The 23815-nt window shown below is 45.2% G+C and overlaps 1 protein-coding gene across 1 annotated transcript; it reads right to left on the bottom strand.

Annotated features, from left to right (window-relative positions):
• Positions 1-384: 384 nt before the first annotated feature.
• LOC104055600 (ATPase family AAA domain containing 3A) lies at positions 385-23652 on the bottom strand. Its single transcript, XM_054085952.1, has 16 exons — positions 23388-23652; positions 22316-22392; positions 21884-21985; positions 20412-20471; positions 19983-20052; positions 19048-19213; positions 18272-18341; positions 16758-16913; positions 16472-16528; positions 15461-15586; positions 14294-14418; positions 11424-11475; positions 10460-10530; positions 6616-6783; positions 5965-6073; positions 385-785 (listed from the first exon to the last, which is right to left on the bottom strand). The coding sequence occupies exons 1-16, from the start codon at positions 23611-23613 to the stop codon at positions 606-608; spliced, it is 1815 nt and encodes a 604-aa protein (XP_053941927.1). The 5' UTR covers positions 23614-23652; the 3' UTR covers positions 385-605.
• Between the last annotated feature and the right edge of the window lie 163 nt (positions 23653-23815).

The following is a 23815-nucleotide window of genomic DNA, read 5'->3' as shown; positions in this document are numbered from 1 at the left end:
ACAGCACAGCTGTAGCTTGTCCTAAGTGTTGACTTTAAGTTCACCAGGTGCTGCTGTGAGCAACACCCAACACATCTCTGTAAGACAGCCCACCCAGAGTCTAGAAGGGGTTACAAGAGAGAAAGGAGTGATGCCACACAGAGATGTGAGCAAGGAGGTAAGTCATGGGCACAATCTGGGGAAAATGATGAGAAATCGCTCGCTGGAGTGTAAACCCTACAAATTCAAAGATATGGGAGTAGCAGGCTTGGACCGGCCCTGTGTTCCCCATGCCCATGCCACTGGGACACTCCAGAACAGTGTCAAATGGCAGAAGGATCTGGAGTTTGGGCCTTTCCCGCAGGACAGACATACAGACTAACACAGCTGATGGTATTTCAGCAAGGGAGTCCTTTAATACAGTATCTTCTGCCTTGTTTAGACCGTATTTTTCTGGTGCACTTTAAAAACATGAAAACAGAGGCGGACTGAGGCAATACCCCCTTCCCGGCACCCATAAACACAGTTCAACACATGATTCCACCAAGCACTTGCCCAGAAGACCCTCCCAAGCTTTCTCCCATGCCCACATCCCCGTGCATGCTGGTCTGAAGCCTGTAGACTTCTCACACGGGTGTTCCTTTGGGGAAAGGCAGGAGCGGGTTGCTGCCAGCCCCTTTGCTTGCTTCAGCACCCTCCGTTTTCAGCCACTCCATCTTCTGTTTGTGTTGCTGTACAGCATCAGCTACACGGGCATCAATCATGGCCTCTGTAAGAACACCGTCCTCTGAGGCGTAAGCTGCAGCCTGGAAGGCAAAGGCAGAAGAGACAGAAGTTAGTGATGGCAATTCCTACGATCAGTGAAGACCCAAGATCAGTCCCTCTCTTCTGCTTTCTCCTTCATGCCTGTCCTACCATCAACCCAACCTCACCATGCCTGCTAAACCATGTTCTGAAGTGCCACAACTACATGTTTTTTGAACCCTTCCAGGCACGGTGACTCCACCACTGCCCTGCACAGCCTCTTCCAATGCTTCACCACTCTTTCATTAAGAAATTTTACCTAATATCCAACCTAAACCTCCACTGGCACAGCTCATCACAGTATTGACTACCCCAGCACAGTAGATCATGTCTGTCTATTCGATCACTGCTGCCTCACTGCAGGAGGAAGAATTATTTCAGGAAATGGCAAAAAAACACCCAAGCCTGTTTCCAGCCCTCTCGAGCCTACTCTCCAGCCCTTTCTTGGAAACCCCTTTCACGGAACTGGTTAGATCACAAGAGGTCTCACTGCACAAACTACACGGAACCGCAGGTGCTGGTTTTTACTGCTGGAAGCATTAAAACAGATTCTTCTCTGTGTAAAACCTCTGCAATCCTTCCTTACGACAGAAGGGACACGTTAGGCTGATGCTCATAGTTCAAGCTAGACACTGGCCACAGGCAAGGAGTGCAGAGGAATAGAAGGTCTGCAAACAGAAGGTTGACTTTGCATAAAGGCACTTCTCCTCCACGTTCAGTAACAGAGCAGGAGGCATCCTGAGCAGCAAGGCACTTCCCACCAATCGCACGGTCCCCATAACCTGCCTGCTGTCCCAAATGTTTATACATCTACACAGCATAACCCATCTTCTCCCACCACTGCGCAAGGGGTGAAAGGTGCTGTTCAGATGCAGTGTCCTCACTAACTCACCCCCTAAAACCCACCCACCCTCCTTTTTACTTTTATTTTTATTGCATTCAAAGCTAAACGGAGCCACGACCCTTTATCAATGCAACCTGCCATCCAGGAGGATCAGGTGCTTTAAAATGGAGTAAATGCTTTCCTGGGATGCGCTAGGTGCCTCCACAGAAGAGAGAGGATGGCTTCCCTTCCTCCCCACCTCTGCATAGCCCATAAATTCACCGGTGGAAACTCCTGCAAAGCTGTGCAGTTCACGCTCTGTTGATTTTCTCAATGACTTTCTATTTATAGAAAGCCTCAGGCCCTGGCTGTCAAGAAAGCAAATGGGAGAAGCAGCTGTCCCTTCTGGGAGCAGCTCACAAACACACAAAAATGCTCCTGCGCTTCATTTATATTCATACCCCTGCCTCCTGTGTGGACAAATTTTAACCCATTTTTTCCAGTGACACTATCTGTGCTTTGCAACTCAAATCTAATTATGAAATAAGCTGCAAACACAAGTATTTGGGGGGGGGGAGTAGAGAGATGGAACACAGACCAGCCTAAAGGACTAATGTTTCTATTTCAGCCAAGAGCCGCAGTTTATTTTAACAAATCTGTATCCTTTAAAGCACGTTCATAATGAAAAAGGCCTCCTCAAAAAAACCCAACACACAAGAACAACACCCCACCTCCCTGCTTATTTCTCATGTCCTTCAGCTCAGACCACCACAGAAACATTAAATCCTCCCCATAACTTGGTCAAACTGATGATTCTTCTATTATTTTTTAAACATAACCAAGGCTCACGGAGCACAAAGGCATTTATTCAGTAGCACTAAAGGGAAGGCAATGACAGGAAGATCACCTAAGGCATAGAACTCCTGGGTTCTCCCCAGGTGTTGCCAAAACGTTTTTCCAAAGATGACAGCTTGGAATAGTGAAAGGTTGCTTTTTTGACATTATCCAAAGCATCTCAATGGGATTGAGTACAGGGTGCAGAACTAGAAAGTCTGCACATTGCTTTAAGCAGATCTAAAAGAATTTTTAAGAGTGTAAATGCACTTAATCCATCCTGTATTTGTAAAGGATTGGATACAGGGAACAGAAGAGCACAAGGACAAAAAGCAAATGGTCATTTCTTCTGCAGAAGAAATTAAAATGGATTTCTAGCGTGCAGGCTGTTAATTGTGCCAGATAGCAGCATCCTTCCCAGTGCTAGAGGTTACTGCACCCCCTGCTCTTCTGCATCTTAATTTCTCTGTTTGGTAGATTCAAAACAAACCGAGTCCAGCTGAAACAACAGTGAAACAGAACTTCATCTAAGTATTAGAACTTCATCTAAGTGACAGCCAATCGATTTCAAGCCTAGCTTATGGTGGGCTTATGCTGCTCCAGCATTCACAGCCAGCAGTTTCCACCAGGGCTTTGTGCTGTAATCTTCCCCAGCATGGCTCAACTCAATTTATTTATGAAACAGAGACCTTAGGCAAACTATGAGCCTATCTGGAAAAGTGTTGGAAGCTTAAATGTCTTGAGTTGCTTCAAGTCTGCTTTGAGGACTTCTGCTGAGCTTCAGGCTCATGACATGTGCTGTTTACCAGCTCTGTAAGACATTACTAAGACCAGAAACAGAACTACGGATATCTTGGTTTTCCCTTTTCTTGGCTCGCTCTGCCCCATATCTTCTCAGCTTGTAGATCATTTCAAACTCTCCCTGCCTGTGTTGTTAGTCTGGCACAATGCTTTGGGTAGAAATAGAGGGGAAAAAGCAACTGCAAGTAGGGAACTGAGTGGGAAGTTCAGACGTTAGACCTTAGAATCACAGAAGAGGCTCTCTAAATCCTCAGGTTAAGCCCTTTTGTAGCTTCCTTATAGCTCCCGGCATCCAAGGCGGACAAAATCGTAGCCTGCAAACTGATTAAAATTCAAGTGTGCATTCATAAATGTGCTGCTCACATCAGGTTATTTCCCACATCAGCCATCTGCACACAGAATCTTGAATCAGAAGTTCACACCCACAGGAGTTTAAACAGTTCAAGAGTTAACAGTCCCATCTGTAGTGGATAACTACCTTGCAGCAGTTGCATCTCACAGAGTAAAGCCTGATAAACATTTTCTTGAGCCACTTATGCTGGTTCCAAGCCCCCGCCTACCCTGATCCACCCCGCAGCTGTGCCAGCGCGTAGTAGCTATGCAGTTAACTGTCTTGCCAAGCTATTTTTAGTCCTGAGCAGCTCCCTGACCCAGTTCACGGGACAGCCGTACAAAGAGGTGCACCAGCACAATGGAAAAGAGGGCAGAAAGGCAGGAATAGGGGGCAGGCCCAACACTGCCCGAAACGCTCGTCAGACTGCAGCCTCCATCCTTCCCTGCTAGGGAGCATTGTATCAGCTACACAGGCATCTACAACAGCTACTCACTGGCGCTGACCCAGGCCCCCAAATACCAACACCATTCAAGAGATCAGCCGGGCTTAAGAGTGCTTAAGACACGGGCTCACAGAGAGGCTTTTAACCACAGCTAATGAAGTGCTATATCCTATATCCTTAGCAGGCAAAAGCAAAGGTAGGTGCTGGTAAGTCTCGCCACGGTCAAAAGTCAGTAGGCCAAACCGAGCATAAACGCAGCCTTGTAAAGCTCCAGCCAAGCTCCAGCAGTTCCATCTCCAAATTCCTTGACTCAATGACTGAAACAGAACCCTATGATAGCACTTAGGATCGACAGCTCCAGCAGGCAGCTCCCAGGGCAGTGCTCCACACAGAAATCAAGAAATAAGTTTAACTTTTCGGATGCCTTCATTAGGGCGCTGTATCCACTCAGACAGCTCCTGAGAAAAGCCCACGTGTCCCACCACCAGCTGCAAAAAACCTGACCCAGAACACATCATGTTCCCCCTCCTGATCAACGGGGGATAAGATATGAAGACCAACAACTGATTTTGGCACAGATGAAGCTTCTTGCAGTTCCTACTTCAGAACTGTTGGTACCTTTTTGCCCACTCTCTCCTGCATCTTCTTTTTTTTTTTAAGCTCCTTGACTGTTTTGTGGCAGAAGAGAGGAACACGACCTCCTGCTGCAATTTTACATAGAGCCTCGTTAATAGTTCTGGTGCTATGAGGTACCTTTTAAAAAGTGATCTGCGGCAACAACAATAAGGAAGTTGTCACCCACAGCTTTCCCTTCCTTCAAGATCACTTTAAGGATAAATGATAAAAGCTGAGGTAATTCCCAAGGAGTAATGACAAGCTAGGAGATAAGGGATGATAAAAAGCAAAGCTGATAAACAACAAAGGACCATTTATCACAACTTTTTATTACAGGAAATGCCTGGCAGCAAAGCCTTTCACGGACGCAGTAAAGGTGTTCTCTTACTAAATGAAGAGAAATAAAGAAATTCTATGACAGTTGGTGGCTTGTTTATCATCATCATGACCTCAACACTATCACTCAGTTTAATACAAATGCCTTTATTCTGGGTTTCAGAATCGGAAGCCCACAAAAAAGCACAGCTGTACTGGGAAAAAGCGAAGCCATGATCTACTGGCTCCACAAAAGGCAGAACGGACTGAGATTCTGGTCCTTCCCTCAAGCTGTCAGCTCCCCATAACGGTGTCTGGACACAACTGGATATCAGGGCAGTCCACCTAAAACCCATCAATATGTTCTACCTCTCTGGAACTCAAACAATTGTCAAGCATCTCACTAAGCATCTTGACTGAGCTGGGAACAATCCTAATCGTTTCAGGCAGTTAGAGAACAAACAAATTAAACAGAAACAAAGCTTTATCTATATTTTCAGGTGACAGCGCACATTTTGAAATAGGTTTCAATGCTAAAAAATTCACACAGTAAAATTAACCAGCTGTCTGCTAGCATACAATGAATAAAATAAAGACTAACAACACTCTAATGGTTGCTTTGCACCTCAGCTCACGACTATCGCAGCTGAATGGATTAGAAAGAACAAATACTTTCTGTACCTTAAAAAGTGGAAAAAAAACCCTCAGGCAACTCCTTTACTGAGCTTCTTGAGCTGGAACACGAGTAATGAGCAGCACGATTTGCCCAGACCCATTTCTAAGTCACGCGCTTTGCTTAAATTTGGTAAGGGATTTCCCATTAGTGATTATAAAACCTGTTTATGAGACGAGAAATCATGCCTATGTTCTGACACCTACCTCAGAGCTAGCAGCATCCTAGTACTACTGTAAGGAACATCCAAAACGAAACACGATCCAAGACTCCAACATCAAACACTCAGGCCTTTCAGAAAGGAAAATCGAGCCAAGAAGCCCAGCGACAAAATCCCTACTTACCTGCCACGCCACAGCAAGCTGAGATATCTCTCGGCCAGACATGCCCTCTGTCAACCTGGCAATCTCCGAGCACTTTTTCCCATAGTCGAACTGGGCCAGCTTCAAACGTCTGAAAAGCAGAACAGGGATTAGTCTAGGGTGGGAGAGTCAGAGGTAATCTTTGTAAAGAGCAACACTGACAGTGAAATCAAAGATCAGGTCAATCTCAGTGTAAAGATCTGGCCCAAGTACACAGGTTGTTCACTTGGACCCAGAAAACCACATTTTGTGGCACAAAGAAACACGCGCGCCTGGATTAAGAACAGAAAAGTGCAAGACTGCACAGCACACAATGAAACAAATCACCTGGTCTGATTTGTCTCTGTAAGCCAAGTGCTTGGATGTGAGGAGTTTAACAGTGTTCCTACTTGCATTATTGCCTCCAGTACAGTAACCGGTCTCCTAAATTTTACGGGCACAACAAACCGTGGCATGAAATTCTAGCACCTCATCCTGGGCCAGGATAGCAAGAGGCATCTCTCCAGCTCTTCTCCGTACTATTTGTTTGAAGTGGGTTTACAGACATGACAGAATGCACAGAAAAGGAGGTGAAGAACAACAACAAAAGAAAGAGAATCCGATAGCGTGGGAGAGTTCTACAGGGATACTCACTGTTTACCCTCTGTGGCGGGCTTCAAGACATGCCTATCAAAATACATTCTCACAAGCCGCTCCCGTTCTTCCAGCTGGGGCAGATCGAAGTTCACCATTTCATCTATCCGGTCATTGATAGCCCAATCAAATTGCTCAGGCTGGTTGCTTGCTAAAACAAGCATAAACCTGGAAGTGTGAAAGAAGAGAGGAAAGACTGAAAACCCCATAAAAATTAAAACAGGTGAACCAGCCTGAACGCTGGAACTGTCATGGCCAGTTCCAAAGACCTTTCATCACCTGACATGCCTGGAGATTCCTCAGAAATGGCATCTCAAGCGACATTAAAATGTCCTGCAGTTTAAGTTATACAGAACTGAAATGAGTTTAACTCAGTACTTAGCCTTCCAATATGAGCATTTTGCAGTCTGCCCTTACCTCAGAAGCCTTATTTATCACTTTACCCACAACCTCCCTCAAGTTAAGAACATTTAGCAAGAGTACAACCTCCCAGAGACCTCTAAATCTGAAACCCTGGAACAAGGCTGGAAAACACGGAGAGACGTTCTCCGGCACAGACATACCTCCAGCTGACTTTATGCTGCTAAGTGCATAGCACCCTAGAATCACAAGGGGCTGTCTTAGTCCTGCTCTGCATGTATGAATGGCTGACAAACTGAAAGCCAACAGCATCACTGAGACCTCAGCCAGCTCAGAGCTGCAGAGCGCTGAATGGACTCGTCCTGGCCTAAGAATAAGGGGAGTTCACCACTGCAGGGTCTGTGTCTGGGAAGGTCAGTCTCCAGGAGCTGCTAAAAGCTGACCTGTTTTCTTCTAGCACTGCTGACAACACATTCCTGCTACCAAGTCTAACCTGTACAGAGAGAGAGGTACTCACAACAGGTGCCATAAAACAAAGGTGGTTTGTTTTACCAAGCTTTGCTCCATGGTACAGATGTGCCAGCTTCTGGGTCCTGCTCCTACTGGCCACATTTCAAAGCCAGAAGCCCCCTTCATTTTTTCGCTTTGTAATGACGCTTCCTCCCAATGCCAATTCTACTTTAATGCTTTAATCGATGCTACCAGCTTAATAGTGTGTTATAATTTGAAATGGGCTTTTAACCACAGCTATTGGAATACTGACGTTCTTGCAGTCTATTTAAATCCTAGTCTACAGGGGGCTATGTTCTTTGCTGTCATTTCTGCAGATAACTTCACCAACCCAAGAAACATACAGGCACAAAACTGTTCCTTTTCTACCAACAAGGACCTCCCCACAAACCCCTGCAGAAGCACAGCTTGGATAAAGAACTGACATGCAACCTTACATCCAAGCCTTGCGTATTTTTATCCTGAAAACAGCCCAAATGAGCAAGAGATGCAGGTGCAGTCAGCTATCCAGCAAGATGATGGCAAAAATTCTTTGGGAGTTTAAATCAGCCATTTACAATACTTTGTTTGGTTGGTGACAATTCACTGGTAAAGTGACAGTACCCCTCGGGGTCTCACCAAACCAGCTGGATTTACATGCGCTATTAGACTTGTTTAAGTGAAGTTCCATTCATGGGTACAGAACTTGTCGTTGCCCAAAGCGGTGATAAAGCTGCTCAGAAGTAAAAAGCAGTGCATGAATCACAAGAGCACATTCAGTCTCCTCGGATGGCTCAGTTTAAATTAGGGCTGAATTCAACATCTGACAAAGCAAGAGCCCAGCTGTTTGGAGCTGGGGTACAGCACTCACCACACCGAACAAGCACACCCAGAGCTCTGCTATGGCACTTTAACACCAGGGGAACAAACTACCCCTTCGCCATCCCCTGCCAGTCACTGCCCTGCAGTGCAATTAGAGAATCACAGAACTGTTTGGTTGGAAAAGACCTTTGAGATCGAGTCCAACCATGCTTGTCCAACCAGATCCTTGAGCACCTTGTCCACCTGTCTTCTAAACCACTCCAAGAACGGGGAATCAACCACCTCCCTGGGCAGCTGTTCCAGTGCCTGAGAACCATTTCGGTGAAGAATTTTCTCCTAATGTCTAACCTGAACCTCCTTTGTATAAATAAGGTTCCCTATAAATAATATAAATTTGTTCAGAAAGATAAATTTGCTAGACCCACAGCAATGAAACACTATGAGTCTGAAAAGGACTCTTCCCTAGAAAAGCAGGAACTATCTAAAGCTAAAACATATACTAATATTCTTAAGCTTTCTGCAGTTCCATCTTAACATCTTTAGCACTTCTGCAGGTATAGACCAAAAGACATTTCCAAAGATCACCTGGGAGCTCAGGATATCTACAGTTTTCACCTTGGAAACGTGTATTTCTATCTTAAGCACCACTTGCTCCGAGTCCTGCAGAACACATGAATTTTGCCAACATACATTTATTCTTGCAATCATCAAGTTACAACATCGTTTAACAATAATTATACTCAACTTAGCACTTATAGAATAATTCTCTATATCATTTCAGAAGACACTGAAGAGAAAACCAAGGATCTTGCAAGGTTCTTGCAGGCTCAACACTTTGCTTTCCAGCAATCTGCTCATTTTAGAAAGGCGCCTCACAGTGACAGAGGAGGGTGCAGAGAAACTACATAAAAGCAACTATGCGGTAGAACTGCATTGGTTTTAATAAGTTCAAGAGATGAACCAAGGACAGAAAATGCCCTGCTGCTGTTGTCCTGAAACACCGGCTTCTAGAACATTCATTTCACTGCCATGAGGTTACTTAACAGGTTGTAGTGAAAGACCTAACGTAGCAGTTCATCACTGGGAAACTCACCTTCCCACATACAGAGGCAACTTTTCTGCTTGGCTCAATTTCTTTGTAAAAAGAGAAGTTTGATAACTAAGTAACGCTCTCAAACACAGAAAAAAACAAAGATTATGTGAAACCAGCTGAGGAAAGGTCACCTCTTTATTATGATAGCAAGGAAACAGCTCTTGTTAAACTGCGCAGTGCTCTGCAGGAAGTTAACATTAATGTGACAAAGCGAGCATGGATGGATTGGCAATGAACTTCACCCACATGCACACAGCTGTCAAGTCAGCCCTGCAATCATCTGCATTCAGCAAATCTACCGGCAGCCGTGAAGGAAACAGCTCTGGGACTCTGACATTTATGTGCAGCGTTGCACACAGACTGAGCAGGCAGCTCATGCAAAAGAAATGGGGTCAGATTTAAACTCATTCGCCTCAAAGTTTCAAACCCACCCCCACTGCACAGACATGCACGGCATGGAAAGAGGCCATCAAAGCACTGGAGAGGAACAGCAACTCCAACAAGCACCACGCTGAAGTGTTTTTGAAGGTTATAAGCATCCAGCCAGCATCAACCCTGCATTCTCTCTTGCGATATTGATTTTCATGGGCCCAACATTGTCCTTGTTTAAACAAAACCAGGAACTGATCAAGAAGGAGTATGTATCCATTAAGAGAATCAAGATGTTCAAATACCACCCCTGTTATAGGAAAGATTTCCCTCCAGTGCTGGAAGGGAGCCACGCGCAGTACGGATGACAGGTGAAAGGGAATCGCTCACCGCTCCATACCATATGCAGGGGAAATATTGTTCTGAAAGACAGTTCAAGATCCCTTTTGCTCATCTATAACGTGGGCCTTTCCACAAGCACTGACCGCTACCCTGCATACAGCCTTTCCCAGTTCTCCTTTTCATGTCCCAGGAAAAGATAAGAGGAGCATGCTACATTCAGCATACAAACTGCATATTCTGCACAGGTTCTTTCGCACCCTTAGCAGCACAGGTTTCCAACTTTTATTTCCACACCTGACCCTTCACAGACTTTCCTCAATTCAGGGAAATATCAGCTGCTCAATATTAGGGCTCAAACTGGATACTTACTTGTTGCTGTGCTGCCCTGTTCTGTGCAAGAATGCATTTAAAGTTGCTCTGAGATCTTCACTGATTTTCTCCTGCAAAGATGAAATCCAAAGGTAGATCAGCTGCTTGGGGACCTGAGAGAGGTCACAGCTTCAAGCAGCATTATCGACAAAGTGAGTTCTGTTATTGTCAAACATTTGCGTTACAGCAGAAACAAAAGCACTGGAATACCTTGGAAAAAAAAGGATCAATTTATAGACCCAGGAAAAAGGTTAGGAATTAAAGCCTCAAACATAAAACAGAAACCTTTAGCCCCAGTCATTCAGTGATTCTCCTGATTTCAAGCTCAGGGCTCTAACCGCTGGCCTAGGTGGCTTTCCCTACTCAAAACTATTTTAGTCCAATAAGGTACTTAAAAGGAAAATAAGCCACAGCAAAGAATTCACAAATTCAAAGTAATCTTCTAGGGACAGCTCTTTAAATAGAGCCTCAGGGTTTGTGTAGCAGGTCCAGATTCAATGTATAATCTGGTGACTGACTTTGAAAACATAAATCATTTGTACAGGGCGAAAGATGCTTGTGTAACTTTGATAATAAGGTGAAAAGCAGCTCTATTACAAAACTTTACCAAAATAAATACTGGTCAGGACAAACCCCAAACCCTGCAGGGTACCAACTCTGCAGTGGGAGCAATCTTCTCTTGCTTTCAGGGTATGCCTTTCTTTCCCACTGCCCAGTCTCCTGCAAAACCTCCAAAAAGATGACATCACCCATCTTTTGCAGGGAGGAATTCTCAAGGCAGTCGAGATGCTCATTCCATTCAGCTGCAAGATACTAATTTTTCATCTCTCCACTGCTTAATTAGCTGAGTAGTAGGGCACCTGCCAGTTTTAATCTTTTGCCTGTTGAAACTAGCTAACCAGGTTAAGAAAACTTTCTGCTGACTAACTCTGCAGTATGCACAGATAACAGATAAAGTACTTACTGTTGCCCTCTTCCGCAGAAACGCATCTGCTTCATCCACAAATAGCAAGAGCCTGTAAAAGGAAAGCACTACACAGTAACAGGAGACAGGTAAGTGAGGCTCAGATGGCTCAAGGATTCTCCTGTCCTACCAGACACCCATACCTGTGACCAGGTGGAAGCCTGAAGGAACACCCAAGCAAACTCGTTTCCTAAGGAACGTTTCTCATCTGAGCTACAGCAACATTTCCATTGCCATGGAAATGCTTCTTGGCTCATCCTAACAGCTACAAGAGGGCATCAGCTGAAGTCACTTTAGGCCACAAATCTGACTCCAGGTTCTGGAGTTTTGTTTCATGCTGTTCAGAAACGGACCGAACAAAACCAATTCTAGGGTGCACCACCTCAATCTCCTCCAGATTTCTAATGCAGAGAGGAATTTTCATGGGGATGCATCCGGGCTTCTCATTACAAGAGAGACATTGAGGGGCTGGAGCACGTCCAGAGAACGGGAATAGAGCTGGGGAAGGGGCTGGAGCCCAGGGGTTCTGAGATGCGGCTGAGGAACCTTGGGCTGTTTAGTCTGAAGAAATGGAGGTAAAGGGGAGACTTAGTCGTTCTCTGCAGCTCCAGGAAGGGAAGTTGTAGCACGATGGGTGCTGGTCTCTTCTCCCGGGTAAGAAATGATAGGACAAAAGGAAACGGCCTCAACTTGCGCAGGTGGAGGTTCAGACTGGATGTTAAGAAAAATTTCTTCACCGTAAGCATCGTCAAGCATTTAAAGAGGCTGCCCAGGAAAGTGATGGAATCACCATCCCTGGAGGGATTTAAAAGCCATGGAGATGTGGTGCTTGGGGATATGATTCAGTGGTAGAGTTGGCAGTGCTGGGTTAAGGGTTGGACACAATCTTAAAGGTCTTTTCCAACCCAAACACTTCTATGATTCCATAATTTGGCAGTGGGCTGGTATCTAGCAGTGCTGCTCTCTTACTGCCAAGCTGGAGCAGATCTTTGAAATTTAGACCTGGCTCCCCAGGTATTTGTGCGAGTGCTTATTTTAGCATTCCCTCCTACTTAGGGGAATGTGTGCATGGGTACAAGCCAGATACACAAGCACACAAATATCTCGGTGACAATGGCATCTTCCTGCCAATTCTCCTTATATCATTCTGAAAACCTGAAAGCAGAGTCCTCCCTGCAACTTGCTTCGCTATTTTGTTGGGTTTTTCCATTCCAAACCACACTAACGATAATATAATGGCTTTACTACCTGTGGAGAAATGAATTAATTAAGTCAATGAATAATTCACAAAAATAAATTCACTTATAACCCAAGGGCAGTGCTCTTCCCAAGAGACAATGCAAGTAAAGATGTTTATCAATAGCAGAACCAAGTTGGTCATAAAGCTCTCACAGCTCGTATCACATTCTTGCCTAGCTTCAAAATCACCTTTCTTCCAAGGGATTTTAGGGCCTATTAAGAGCTTTTACTCAACTTGTATTTTTCTGAAAACGTGTTCAGCTACAGCCTCTGCAGAGAAGAGTCTTCTATCACAACAGCTTCCAGCTAATAAAGGCAACACCGTACTAACAGCTGATATTGTTGGATAACCAGAATAAATACTGGAACGTTTCTGGAGATATAGAATACTGATGTGTATGGATGCACATAACCTTTGATCATGACTTCCACTGATGGCCGCCTGAAGTGTACGAACTTCAAATGCACCGGAATTTATCAGGACAGAGAATAAATTAAGACTCAGACAGCATTGTGAAAGAGAATTCTTTACTGGAAGCATCCAGCAGCCTTCCTCCAGTTGAGTATCCTCATCTCTCTTCCAACTTCTTTTTCTAAGCTCACTTAAATTCTTACACCTTTTCTTCCATAGCTCCTCAGGGTAGGAGAAGCTTAAAGAATTTCAATCCTTAGGAAACGTACCCTGCAAGTTTGGGTTTTCTTTTTAAAGGGGAAAAGAAACATTTAGATGATGAATGCAGCAAGGATTAAAACAGACACTGCAAGATAATGCCCATCTAAAGCAATCAGAGAACACATAAATCAATGGTTCGCCACATTTACAGATCTGCAAACAAAACAGCATAAAAAAATCCAAACTGACACCCACTGCAAGATCCCTACTGAATTTTAATATCCTGGCTGGACAAGCAATATCTTAGCTACCTCTGGATGGCAAAAATCCATTTACACTAGCATGAAAAAATTAACTACATATTCTTACAGAATCAGAGAGTCAAGATTCAGCCTCAAAACGAATGCTTTTCCAGAGATAAAAGTTTGCTTTTAAAGGTGACTGACTGAAAAAGCACATCAGCTTGTGATTTTTTACACCTATTGAACCTCAATGCCTTTAGCGTGCCTCTCCTCTTATTTCTTGTAATTCCCTACTTCTGCTTTAGACCCAAAAGTAAACAAGAAGCTGGACCCAAACACTATCAGAGTCTAAAATCTGAGCAATTGCAACAGGGAACATAATATCCAGCGAGTGTAAACACCTGGCTGCCTTCTCCACTTGTGCTAAGTCTTATTACTACCGTCAGAAAAGTAATCAGTCTGGAAGACATGTCTCAGTCTTCAAGTAGGCAATACTTGAATCTTCTCTCCACCTGCCTGGTGAGACCAGTAGAATTAAGCTCTGACTGATGTAGAAAATCTGAAGTAAACAAGAAGGGTTTAAGGGAGCAGAAGAAGAAAAGCTTTCAGCTTTTTTAAAATTGCTAAGCAACAAGAATTCACCCATTTAGGAAAACTTATCTCATCTGTGCAAGAGTATCATTTGGTAACAGAGATTGGGGGTCTGCACTATATCACTGCAGTGAGTTTCTTCGAGCAAGAAAGCAAATTTAGGACTGTGAGGAATCTCCACTTACCCTCTCCTACTGGTGTTGGCCCAGTCGAAGAGTTTATGCATGGCAGTAACTCCTTCCCGCCCCATGGGGGCAACATCGCCACCAGTCATGATGGCATAATCCATGCCCGAGTGCACAGCTAATTTCTGGAAGGAAACAGAACCAGCAAGTCAAGCGCCCCATTTCATTGCAAATCCACAGAAGGCAAGAAGGGAAATAAAAGTAGTTTGATCCTATCGGCATGCTTATTTGCAGAGGGCAAGTATGCTTTTAGAGAAGAGGCTACTTGAGTCACTTCAGGGCAGCTTTTAGCATTGCTCTGAATGAGAACAGAAGATGGAAGATAAATCTTTTGGCAATGCATGAATCTTTAATGCTAGAAGGCACTGCTGAGAATGCCTAGACCTTTATCTTTCGCTTGTGTATTGTTTTCCTTCCACTGTTTTCTTCACGGTCTAGTTTATAACTTCCATCCTCTGTGCATCAGAGCAGAATTCTATTCTCTACTATTATGCTTAAATAATACAACTCGAAATTTTATTTGTTTAAACGAATTTAAAAGCCAGGAATTAAATATGCTGCTGTCATGTGCTAGACCTGTCACTCTCTACTGGCTTTAGACATACAAACTACATAGCACATTGCCAGAGCAGGCAGCAAAATACTATTGGTATACGGTTTTAATGTATTGATAGAGACAAGAAAATTCAACTTGCATCAGCACATCAAATCTGCCACTCTTAAATCTATGAAACCTCAGATCTAGTGGACAAACACTGAGGAACATGTCAAAAAAAATCACATCCTGACTGCAAAACTTGTACTGGTAGTACATATGCACCAGGAAACCATTCCTGTCCCTTCCCTGGGATTACGGTCTTTCCTGCCACCCCTCACTGTTTATTAGACAAGCAGGCCAGTGTTGCGATTTCACGAGTCACAGCTGTCAAGTGCCTCTTGCAGATGGAAGGGCTCTTCTGCCTACGCTTAGCACTAGAACCCAAGTGATTGCACTAATCTAGAGTTGAAGCAGCTGGATGCCCTTTCCTCCTTTCCCAACAGACACAAGAACACAATGCTTATGCACCACTACAGCAACAGATTTCAGATTGGAGGGGGTGCCTAGACCACAAGGTTTTCCGAGCACCCTGCAATGTGCAGGTTGTCAGAATCTTGGCAGGGTTTTACCTTGGCAAAGAGTGTCTTTCCGGTGCCAGGGGGACCATACATAAGAATATTCCTGTATAGGCTTTTGTTCTTTTTCGTATTTCTTGTTGCTATGGCAATATCTCTCACACGTGCTTCTAACTGTGGCTGCAAGAGAAGGTTTAAAGTTATGGAACAGAAAGTATTGAGAGACTCGCATCCATTGGCTTTATGGATCAATACCAGAAAGAAGTAGGCAGCACTCCTACAGCCTCAAGCTTTTAAGCCTTAACTTCAGCTGGTTGTTACTCCAAATCAGGGTCATTTCCCCTTCTACGTGAGGATTTACTCCATTTAAAAGTTCTGTCTGCTTGGCTACAATTCTCTCATAAGAAAAAAGCAGCAGTGCAGTAACTACTATAAGAACTGGTAATGCCTAAATAGTCAGTTCCTATGCCCTGAGAGGGATCTGCCAAAACATAAGCAGCTCTCTGTAGTACTAATTCTTTCATCTAAGTCAAACATTCATGCTCATCCTTATTATTACACTTGTAGAGATACCACGAGAAAGCGATCCCTGCAGAGGCATTTTCTCTCGGCAGCCTCAAGAAGCACTTAAATTTGTCTGATACCCAGGAATCAAATTCAGAAGCAAATACACAGAGCAGCCCTCATTAGCAAGTTAAGAACCACTCACGAAATGGGCAAATGCACACACTTCAGCTTTCTGGCCTACAAGCAGATCTAGGTTCAGTAATCTTAAACAGATACGATGAATCGAGTGGAACTCTGGATAAAACTACAGCAGGGCAAGGGCTGAACTAAGACTTCAAACTGCTTTGCACTAAGGAAAAAAAAATAAGGCTAACAGAGTGCTTAATGCGTTTCACACTGAACACAGGAGCTTATCTTACAGTCTCAGGGCCACAGAGGTGCTATGACTCCAGAATTACTGGGACTACAGCTTTTGAAGTGAGGGTAAGGAAACAGCATTTCCTATTCATGTTTCAAAGTCATCCTTTGCAGCCCAAAACAGGAAAATAGAGTACTCACACTGAGAACAACTCCTTCAAGGGCATCCTGAGCCTTGCTGGTAAGACGCTTACCAACCTAGAGAGGACAAATTCAATTACGCCGCGTAAAAATCAACCACAATTTTGACAACTCACTAGGACAAAAAGGTGGTATGAAGTGACACTGAACTCGGCCCACTAATCCATTTCTAACAGAACGATTATTCACAGATCCACGGGAAGCTCCCTACTCAACGTAAAGAGCTGTAAAAGACATTTTGCATCCTCATGGCTGAGTGCAACACAAAACCAAAGCCGATCTTTACCTTGATGGGATGCTTCAGTGCCTCCAGTACAGTAATGCGTGAGGTTTCTCTCACCAGGGAAGGTTTGCCCAGACGTGCCTCTATGTATCGCCCTGCGACTGCTGTGGCGTTCTTGGCCGAGTAAACACCCACTGCCAGCAGGGTTAGGCCTGCCACCTGCAAAGAAAGGGGGGAAGCATTAGGAAAAACACTTGGCAGGGAAACAAAAGCCCAACAAGCCGATGCTTACTTTAAAAGCAACTGTTGACTTCTACTACAAGTACAAAACAAAGTCAAAAGCCTCAAGGACAAGGATGGCATTGTTCAATAAAGGACGAGACACCATCTGTTTGTTTTCTCCCTGCTTAAATGGGTGACATCACCTCTGTCTTCGATGGAAACGTGAACGGTTCAGAACAGCCAGTTCTAAGGTGCAAAGAATAAGATGATCTCCACGCCCAATTCATCTCCATTTACAGGGGCTTTAGAACACAAAAGAGACACCACCTTTTTAGCAGCCTCCCTCTAAAAACAAGGTACCCCAACGAACTATCTTGTGCACTTTGACATCATCTGCTTTAGCAACATCCAGTTAATCAAAGTTACAGGTTGTTACATCAGATCCACCCAGGCAGAGATTAACTATTTCCAGCTTCCAGACTTCACTGATGTTCATGTTACAAGACACAGAGAAATGAAGCTTTAAGACCGTCAGGTATGTATCAGAACAGGACAATTACTCAACTCCCACTGAAGAGCCCAATTACTGTGCCAACTCCAAACCCCAGCCTGATTACAGTCCCTACCTATTTATCATGAAGTACCTACCAAAGGAGTGAATCTCTGACAAGCACGGTGGGTTCCATTAAAAAACACCAACAAAGCATAAAAGAACTTTGAGCCAAACCATCTTCGTCACATGGATGGGCAGTTAGGAAAAAAAGCAGCCCTCACAGAAGGCAAGACGAGCTGAAAATCCAGGGCTAAATTAGCCGGTTATTTTAGTGTTCCTTTAATTCTTACCTTATAGTCATTTTCCAAAGCAACAGAAAATGAGTCCAGCTGTGTTATCGCCTTTCCAAAAATATATGTACTTTTTTAAGCTAAATGCCCCAAATTTAGAAGACAAGAGCTTATTAGAAGCAAAAATGACCATAATGCAGGAAACTGGTATCTAGGTCAAGAGAATATGCAACTAAAAGCACCGAGCACTAAACTGCAAAAGGCTCCGAATACTGCAGGCATCCCAGGTACAGATTACAAAAGGATCCACTAAAAGCACATCTTGTTCTCTCCAGTGCACAAAGCACGTTTCGTATCAGCCTGTGCTCATAAAACCAGAGGGTCGAGCAGATGGTGGTGATGGACTTGAAGCAAAATGTCCATTTTAACAAGCCATGCTACTAAAAATATGTTTTCACTGTAAAGTTTTGTTGTAAGTAGTGCACTGAGAAACACCTTTACGCCCATAAGAAGCCATTGCCAGGCTCTTTTGTCTTGGGAAAAGATGTTGGTCCAGCTGTTAAACAACTTACCGTAGCTGTAACTTTATCCCAGTCTGTTACAAAAGCACGGAATCCTTCCCCAAAGAGCATCCCAGCTGTCCTGTAAGCCAGCAGCAAGGGAAGCAGACCAGAAAGGGATTTCAAAGATTGAATTGAAACGATTTACAAGACAAGTTTATAACGATCTTCTTCAGAACCGGCCAAAGCTAACTAAGGGGTCACCTGGGAACTGGAACATGAACAAGCATGGCAAAGACATTTATAATCATCTGATGCCTACACCTGATCTGGGATTAAATCCAGCAAACCATTTGGCATTAAGATATAGATTTCTTTCCTTAATACATTATTGGTGATGAACCATAATTAAAGGTATTTCATTCTAAAGCTTTTTTAATTCAAAATCCCAAAGGACTCAAAATTATCAAATGACAAATCTAAATGCCACTCCTCTGGGGACAATAACACTTGATGGCCTAACAGTATATGCTTGGAACCGAAAGAACTCTAGAGTTTTCAGCGTAACTGAGTCTCAATCTTAGCACATAAGGCTTGAACTAATCTGTTAGAAAAACTGTATAAAATTTATAAATCTATAAACAGTCTCTCTGGTTCACAATTTAGGAAGACAAGTAAAAGAGGGGATTTTCTAAGATAATTCCTACTATTCAGAGTAGAAGACTGTGCAAATTAACTTCAGCTATTCCTCAGAGCTTAGAGGAATAAACAGTAAGTTTTCCTACACAATGGGAGAAACCTGCAAAAGCAGCAAGGCAACCCACGCCCTTCTCCTGGTTCACACATACTTGAGGGACTCTAATACAGTCTGGCGATGTTCAGCAGCTTTTAAGCGGATCTGCTCCCGAATGATGTCTGCGTTCTCCCGCTCAGCCTTGGCACGGGCTCTTGCCTCTGCCTCGACACGCAGCATTTCATTCTTATGCCGCAACTCCATCTCTCTCTCTACAGTAGCTTAAAAATCAAAAAGGAGAGAAGAGGTCAATCTGGGCTGGCTTAATCCCATGCAGAAGACAGGTGAAAGAGATGCACTGCTTCACTCTGGCTTCACAGCAGCTCTGCATGGTCCCACTGCAGCAGAATAGGATCTTCCTTCCCTCCCACCTTCCTCCAAAAGTCAGCCAACCGGTTCAATATTACAGAAGACAGACAAGGAATATTCCCTCTGTGGTCAGAGGGATCGCACACCAAACAGGGGGCCTTCTCCAGACAGCATAGTGCGAGACAACAATCATCCTTCAGTTCTGGAAGTTCATTACCAGAAAAATTGCTCAGGGCAGACTTTAGTCAGAGACGAGCTAGAGAATAAGTGATAAAGCAACAGAGAGGAAAAAAACAGAGATCGAGGCACCACTGCTGCTCCTCAACATCGTTTCAGAGAAAGGCCAGCTATTTTTTATTTCTCTTTCCTCTTCAAGACTGGTTCTATTTTAGATCGTCCCAGTATAAAATCAGAATTTCAGCTGCTGTATCAGGAGATGCTGATGGTTCACTGGAAAATTAAAGTACCACAGAGCAGACGTTTAGGAGCGCAGCCAACCATAAAACTGATCTTGGAAGCAACTGGTACTTCTAGCACTACTGGGATTTACCTGCCACTTGCCAAGGACATTGACACATCACTCTAACGGAGCATCAAACTGGACAAGGAGTCAAAGGTCAGCACAGAGAACTCATCTTCCCACCCACTCTGACACTAACTAAAGAAAAATTGCTAGCTTACCACGCCTCATGGCCTCCTGCTTCTGTACAGATTCTTCCTGCTTCCTCAGGTTCTCTTCATTAACAAGTTGCTAAAGGCAGAGATGACAGCAGGAGGTGCATTAAGGTTGTGGTCAAGTAGGTATCTGTATAAGCTTAACTACTACAAATGCTTTCAAGAAGCTAGTGCTTAGGTTGAAGCACATTCTTCCACTCCCCATCTCTCACATTCGTACTTTTAACCCCATGCTCCCAGCCACTTTTTCCCAATTCCTGACACTGGATTTGCCCGGCCAGCACTGCTGACGCCACACAAATAGTACAGATGAAAACAACAGTGCCTGGCATCACCCATCTGGCCAGCAGGACAGGGCACTGTTCCAGATTGCCACTTCGACTTAAGAAAGACAGTTCCCAGCTGGGATAGAGAAGAAAGCTATTAATATCATACCTGCTGTCGCATCTGTTCATCATAGCGCTGCCTTGCCAATTTGTCCTGGTATTGAGCTCGCTTCAAAAAGAAGAAAGAGTATTCAGAAGATTAGGTGTTTAAGAGAGAACCTAGTCCTGATGGCAATGGGGTTTGGAACATGCAGGGGGGGCAAAAAACAACATAAAGCAAAAATAGCCCCACACAACACAAAAAACCCCACCAGTCCCTGGATTGAATATGAACAGGGCAAAATTTGGGGCAAAATATCCTCATCCAGCACAAAAACTTCCTCGATGCTGAGAAATCTATACAGTCTGACTTTGTTTTAAAGCACCACAGAAACAAAAGAACAAAGAACGAGTGGTTTTGGCCCAGAAAAGAAGAATTACTTTACTGGGAAAAACATGGTTTTCTAAAACACATTACCTGGACTGGTGATTACAAGCAATCAAACTGCCAACATCTGCTGCCTGTCAGGTGAGCTCTGTTTCTCATTGATTTTCAAGTTCCTCATTATTTTCCCTCATCATTTTTCCACTGCAATTGGCAAATAAACCACCATCACCTACACTCAGCTGAAAGTGGTCTGCAGGCCTGTACGAATCAGCAAGCGGGACTCTGTACAGGGGTAATACTATCTCTACTTCAAACACACAGACAGCAGAATGGTTTGCAAGTTATCTCCTCAACAACTGTAAAGCACAGCACGGCAGAAATAAATCATGAGTTTGCTTTGACTTCAAACAATGCACCGTGAACTGCAAGCATTCAGGAGTGAACTCACAAGCAGCTCCCTGAGCCAGCCCCGGTCAAAGTCCAAACTCGGATGGGATAAAAAGCATCATGTGCCAGATAAGCAGTTTTAGCTATCTTCCTGAGCTAGATAATCGACTAGAATGGGTCAGTGCCCTAATTTCCTGTGCTCTCAAAGCAAAAAGTCACCATAGGTGAGTTATCACCATAAAAGCTAGCTGACATCTCCCCAGTTTCAGTATTATTTCCATGTCAGTAACTCACGCTAAAACACCAGAAGCACTGACACTGCTCACAACACAGTCTGTGGCAACTCTCAGATTTGCATCACTTCTCTTAAGGCATTTTTTCCTGTCCAAATGATCAAACTTGGAAGAAATGAGGTTGCAAGCTACTGAAGTCCTAGGATTGTGTAACAGCACTTCCTTGAAAGTTCCTCTAGGAAAACTTCAGAAAGCATGCAATAAGAATAACTGCCAGTGCCAGTCCCCTTGGACGTTCAAGAGTTTGGCAAGAAAAGTTCAAGACAACAGAGCTGCACATAACTACAAATCCAGTTCAACATTACAAAGTCAGGGCAGAAGATGGGATCAGTCTAGGAATCACCTCACATCTAAGGCTGCCTGTGGCCCTCTTTCTCCTGCTTCCCAAATGCAGCAATTAATGCATTGTTGCCTTTTCTATAAGAGGACAGAAAGAAGGTCTCCCATCAAGTGGCTTCCCCCTCATTTCCTTACTGCTTGATGCTGTTTCGTTTCTTCATTGAGCGTTTTCCGTCTCTCTTCTGCTTGTACCCGTATCTGCTCATTCTTCAGTTGTTCTATGGCAGCTTCATACTCCTATTAAGACAAAACAATTATCAACACAGATGAGCTCAATACGCCACCCCACAGAGAAATGCTAGTGACAATTATATTCCATGAAATCCATTTGTACCCTTCTTAGCTGACCAATGACACAAGAAAAATAAAATACAATCACAAAATATGATTGTATGAAATCTCATAACAAACCAACACTCAAACAATCCCCAAATCCCTTTAAAAAAGAACAAGCCTGCTCTCCACCCAACTGCTTTATGCTTCCCTGCAGAAATCCCTTGTCATTCCCTAAAAACCATGGTGATATTCTAAAATTTACAAAACAACAAGTGATGGGTTCCAACATACCTTAAGCTTTGCTTGCTGTTCCAGCTGCAAGGTCTGTTCTTGCATCTGGGCAAGGCTAAGAGCATCTTTTGCGTGGCCTGAAAATGACAGTGGGAAGAGGTTATTGCCAGCACAAAGCTCTTTTCTTGAGAGATCACTGAGTCCAATCAGTCCGACCTGGCGCCAGCTGAGGCTGCCGAGTGCAGAGCTCTGAAGCTGTACCTCGACCCTCTCTGCCGACTGATGCTCGGGAACATCCTCAGCACACCCATGAGCTGAAGTCTTACCCTGCTGGGAAGATGCTCCAGCACCTTCCTCACCCCTTCAAGGCCCTAGGGGAGGAGAGGTCTGGGCAACCCCGCAGGAAGAGGCTGCAGCTCCTTCCTTGCCCTTCGCAGGCCCCAAGAGAGGTGAGGCCAGCCACCCTGGAAGGAAGAGGCTCCAGCTCCTCCCTCGCTCTTCACAGGCACAGAGGGAAGGAGTTGCAGCACCTTCCTCTCCCTCCACAGGCCCTAGAGGATGGGAGGCCCAGGCAGTCCTGCAGGAAAGGGCTCCAGCCTCTTCCTTTCCCTTCACAGGCCCTGCGAGAAGGTGTTGCAGCATCTTCCTCTCCCTCCACAGGCTCTGGAAGAGGTGAGGCCCAGGCAGCCCTGCAGGAAGGGGCTCCAGCCCTCTGCTCTTCCTCCACAGGCCCTGGACGAGGCAAGGCCCGGGCACCCTCATAAAAAGGGGCTCCAACCTCTTCCTCTCCCTTCATAAGCCCCGGAGGAAGGGGTTTCAGCCCTTTACTCCTCCTTCACAGGCCTGGGGAAGGCGAGATCCAGGCACCCCCAGAGAAAGGGGCTTCACCTCCTTCCTTGCCCTTCACAGATTTGGGGCATTCAAGGCCCTGGCACCATCGCAGGAAGGGGCTCCAACCTGTCCCTCCCCCTCCACGTGCCCCATCCCTGGAGGGGTTCCAGGCCAGGTTGGATGGGCCTTGGAGCCCCCGATCCAGTGGGAGGTGTCCCGGCCTATGGTAGGGGGGGACTGGATGGGTTTAAGGTCCTTTCCCACCCAAACCCCGCCAGGATTCCCCGCCCCTCTCACGCACGGGACGCGTCCAGCTCCCGCGCCGCCTTGGCCGCTCGCTCCAGGCCCGTGGGGTCGAAGTTGCTCCATTTGTCCTTGGGCGCTTGACGGTCGCCGCTCCCGCTTCCACCACTACTACCACCACCTCCACCTCCTCCCGGGGCCTGCGGGAGGGACAGCCCCGGCGCCGCCCCATCCCCGCCGCCCGCGGGCCCGGCGCCGCGGTTCAGCCCGAAGAGCCACGACATGAGGAGGCGCCGCCACCCGCCGCGCGCAGGCCAGGCCGCCACCGCCCACGGGCCGCGCCATTGGCTGAGGGGCGGGGCCGCGCCTCGCGATTGGCTGAGGAGCGCGGGGGAAGGGCCGGTGGAGACGGGCACCGCAGAGGGACAAACTAAGTCGGGTCCGCCATGGGAACGCCGCGCGCGTTTGTTAGTGTCATTGAATGGG

The sequence above is a fragment of the Cuculus canorus genome, chromosome 21 (assembly GCF_017976375.1).
Source record: "Cuculus canorus isolate bCucCan1 chromosome 21, bCucCan1.pri, whole genome shotgun sequence".
Classification (NCBI taxonomy): domain Eukaryota; kingdom Metazoa; phylum Chordata; class Aves; order Cuculiformes; family Cuculidae; genus Cuculus; species Cuculus canorus.
Note: the sequence above shows the minus strand (reverse complement) of the source record. Positions and strands in the feature narration are given on the sequence as shown.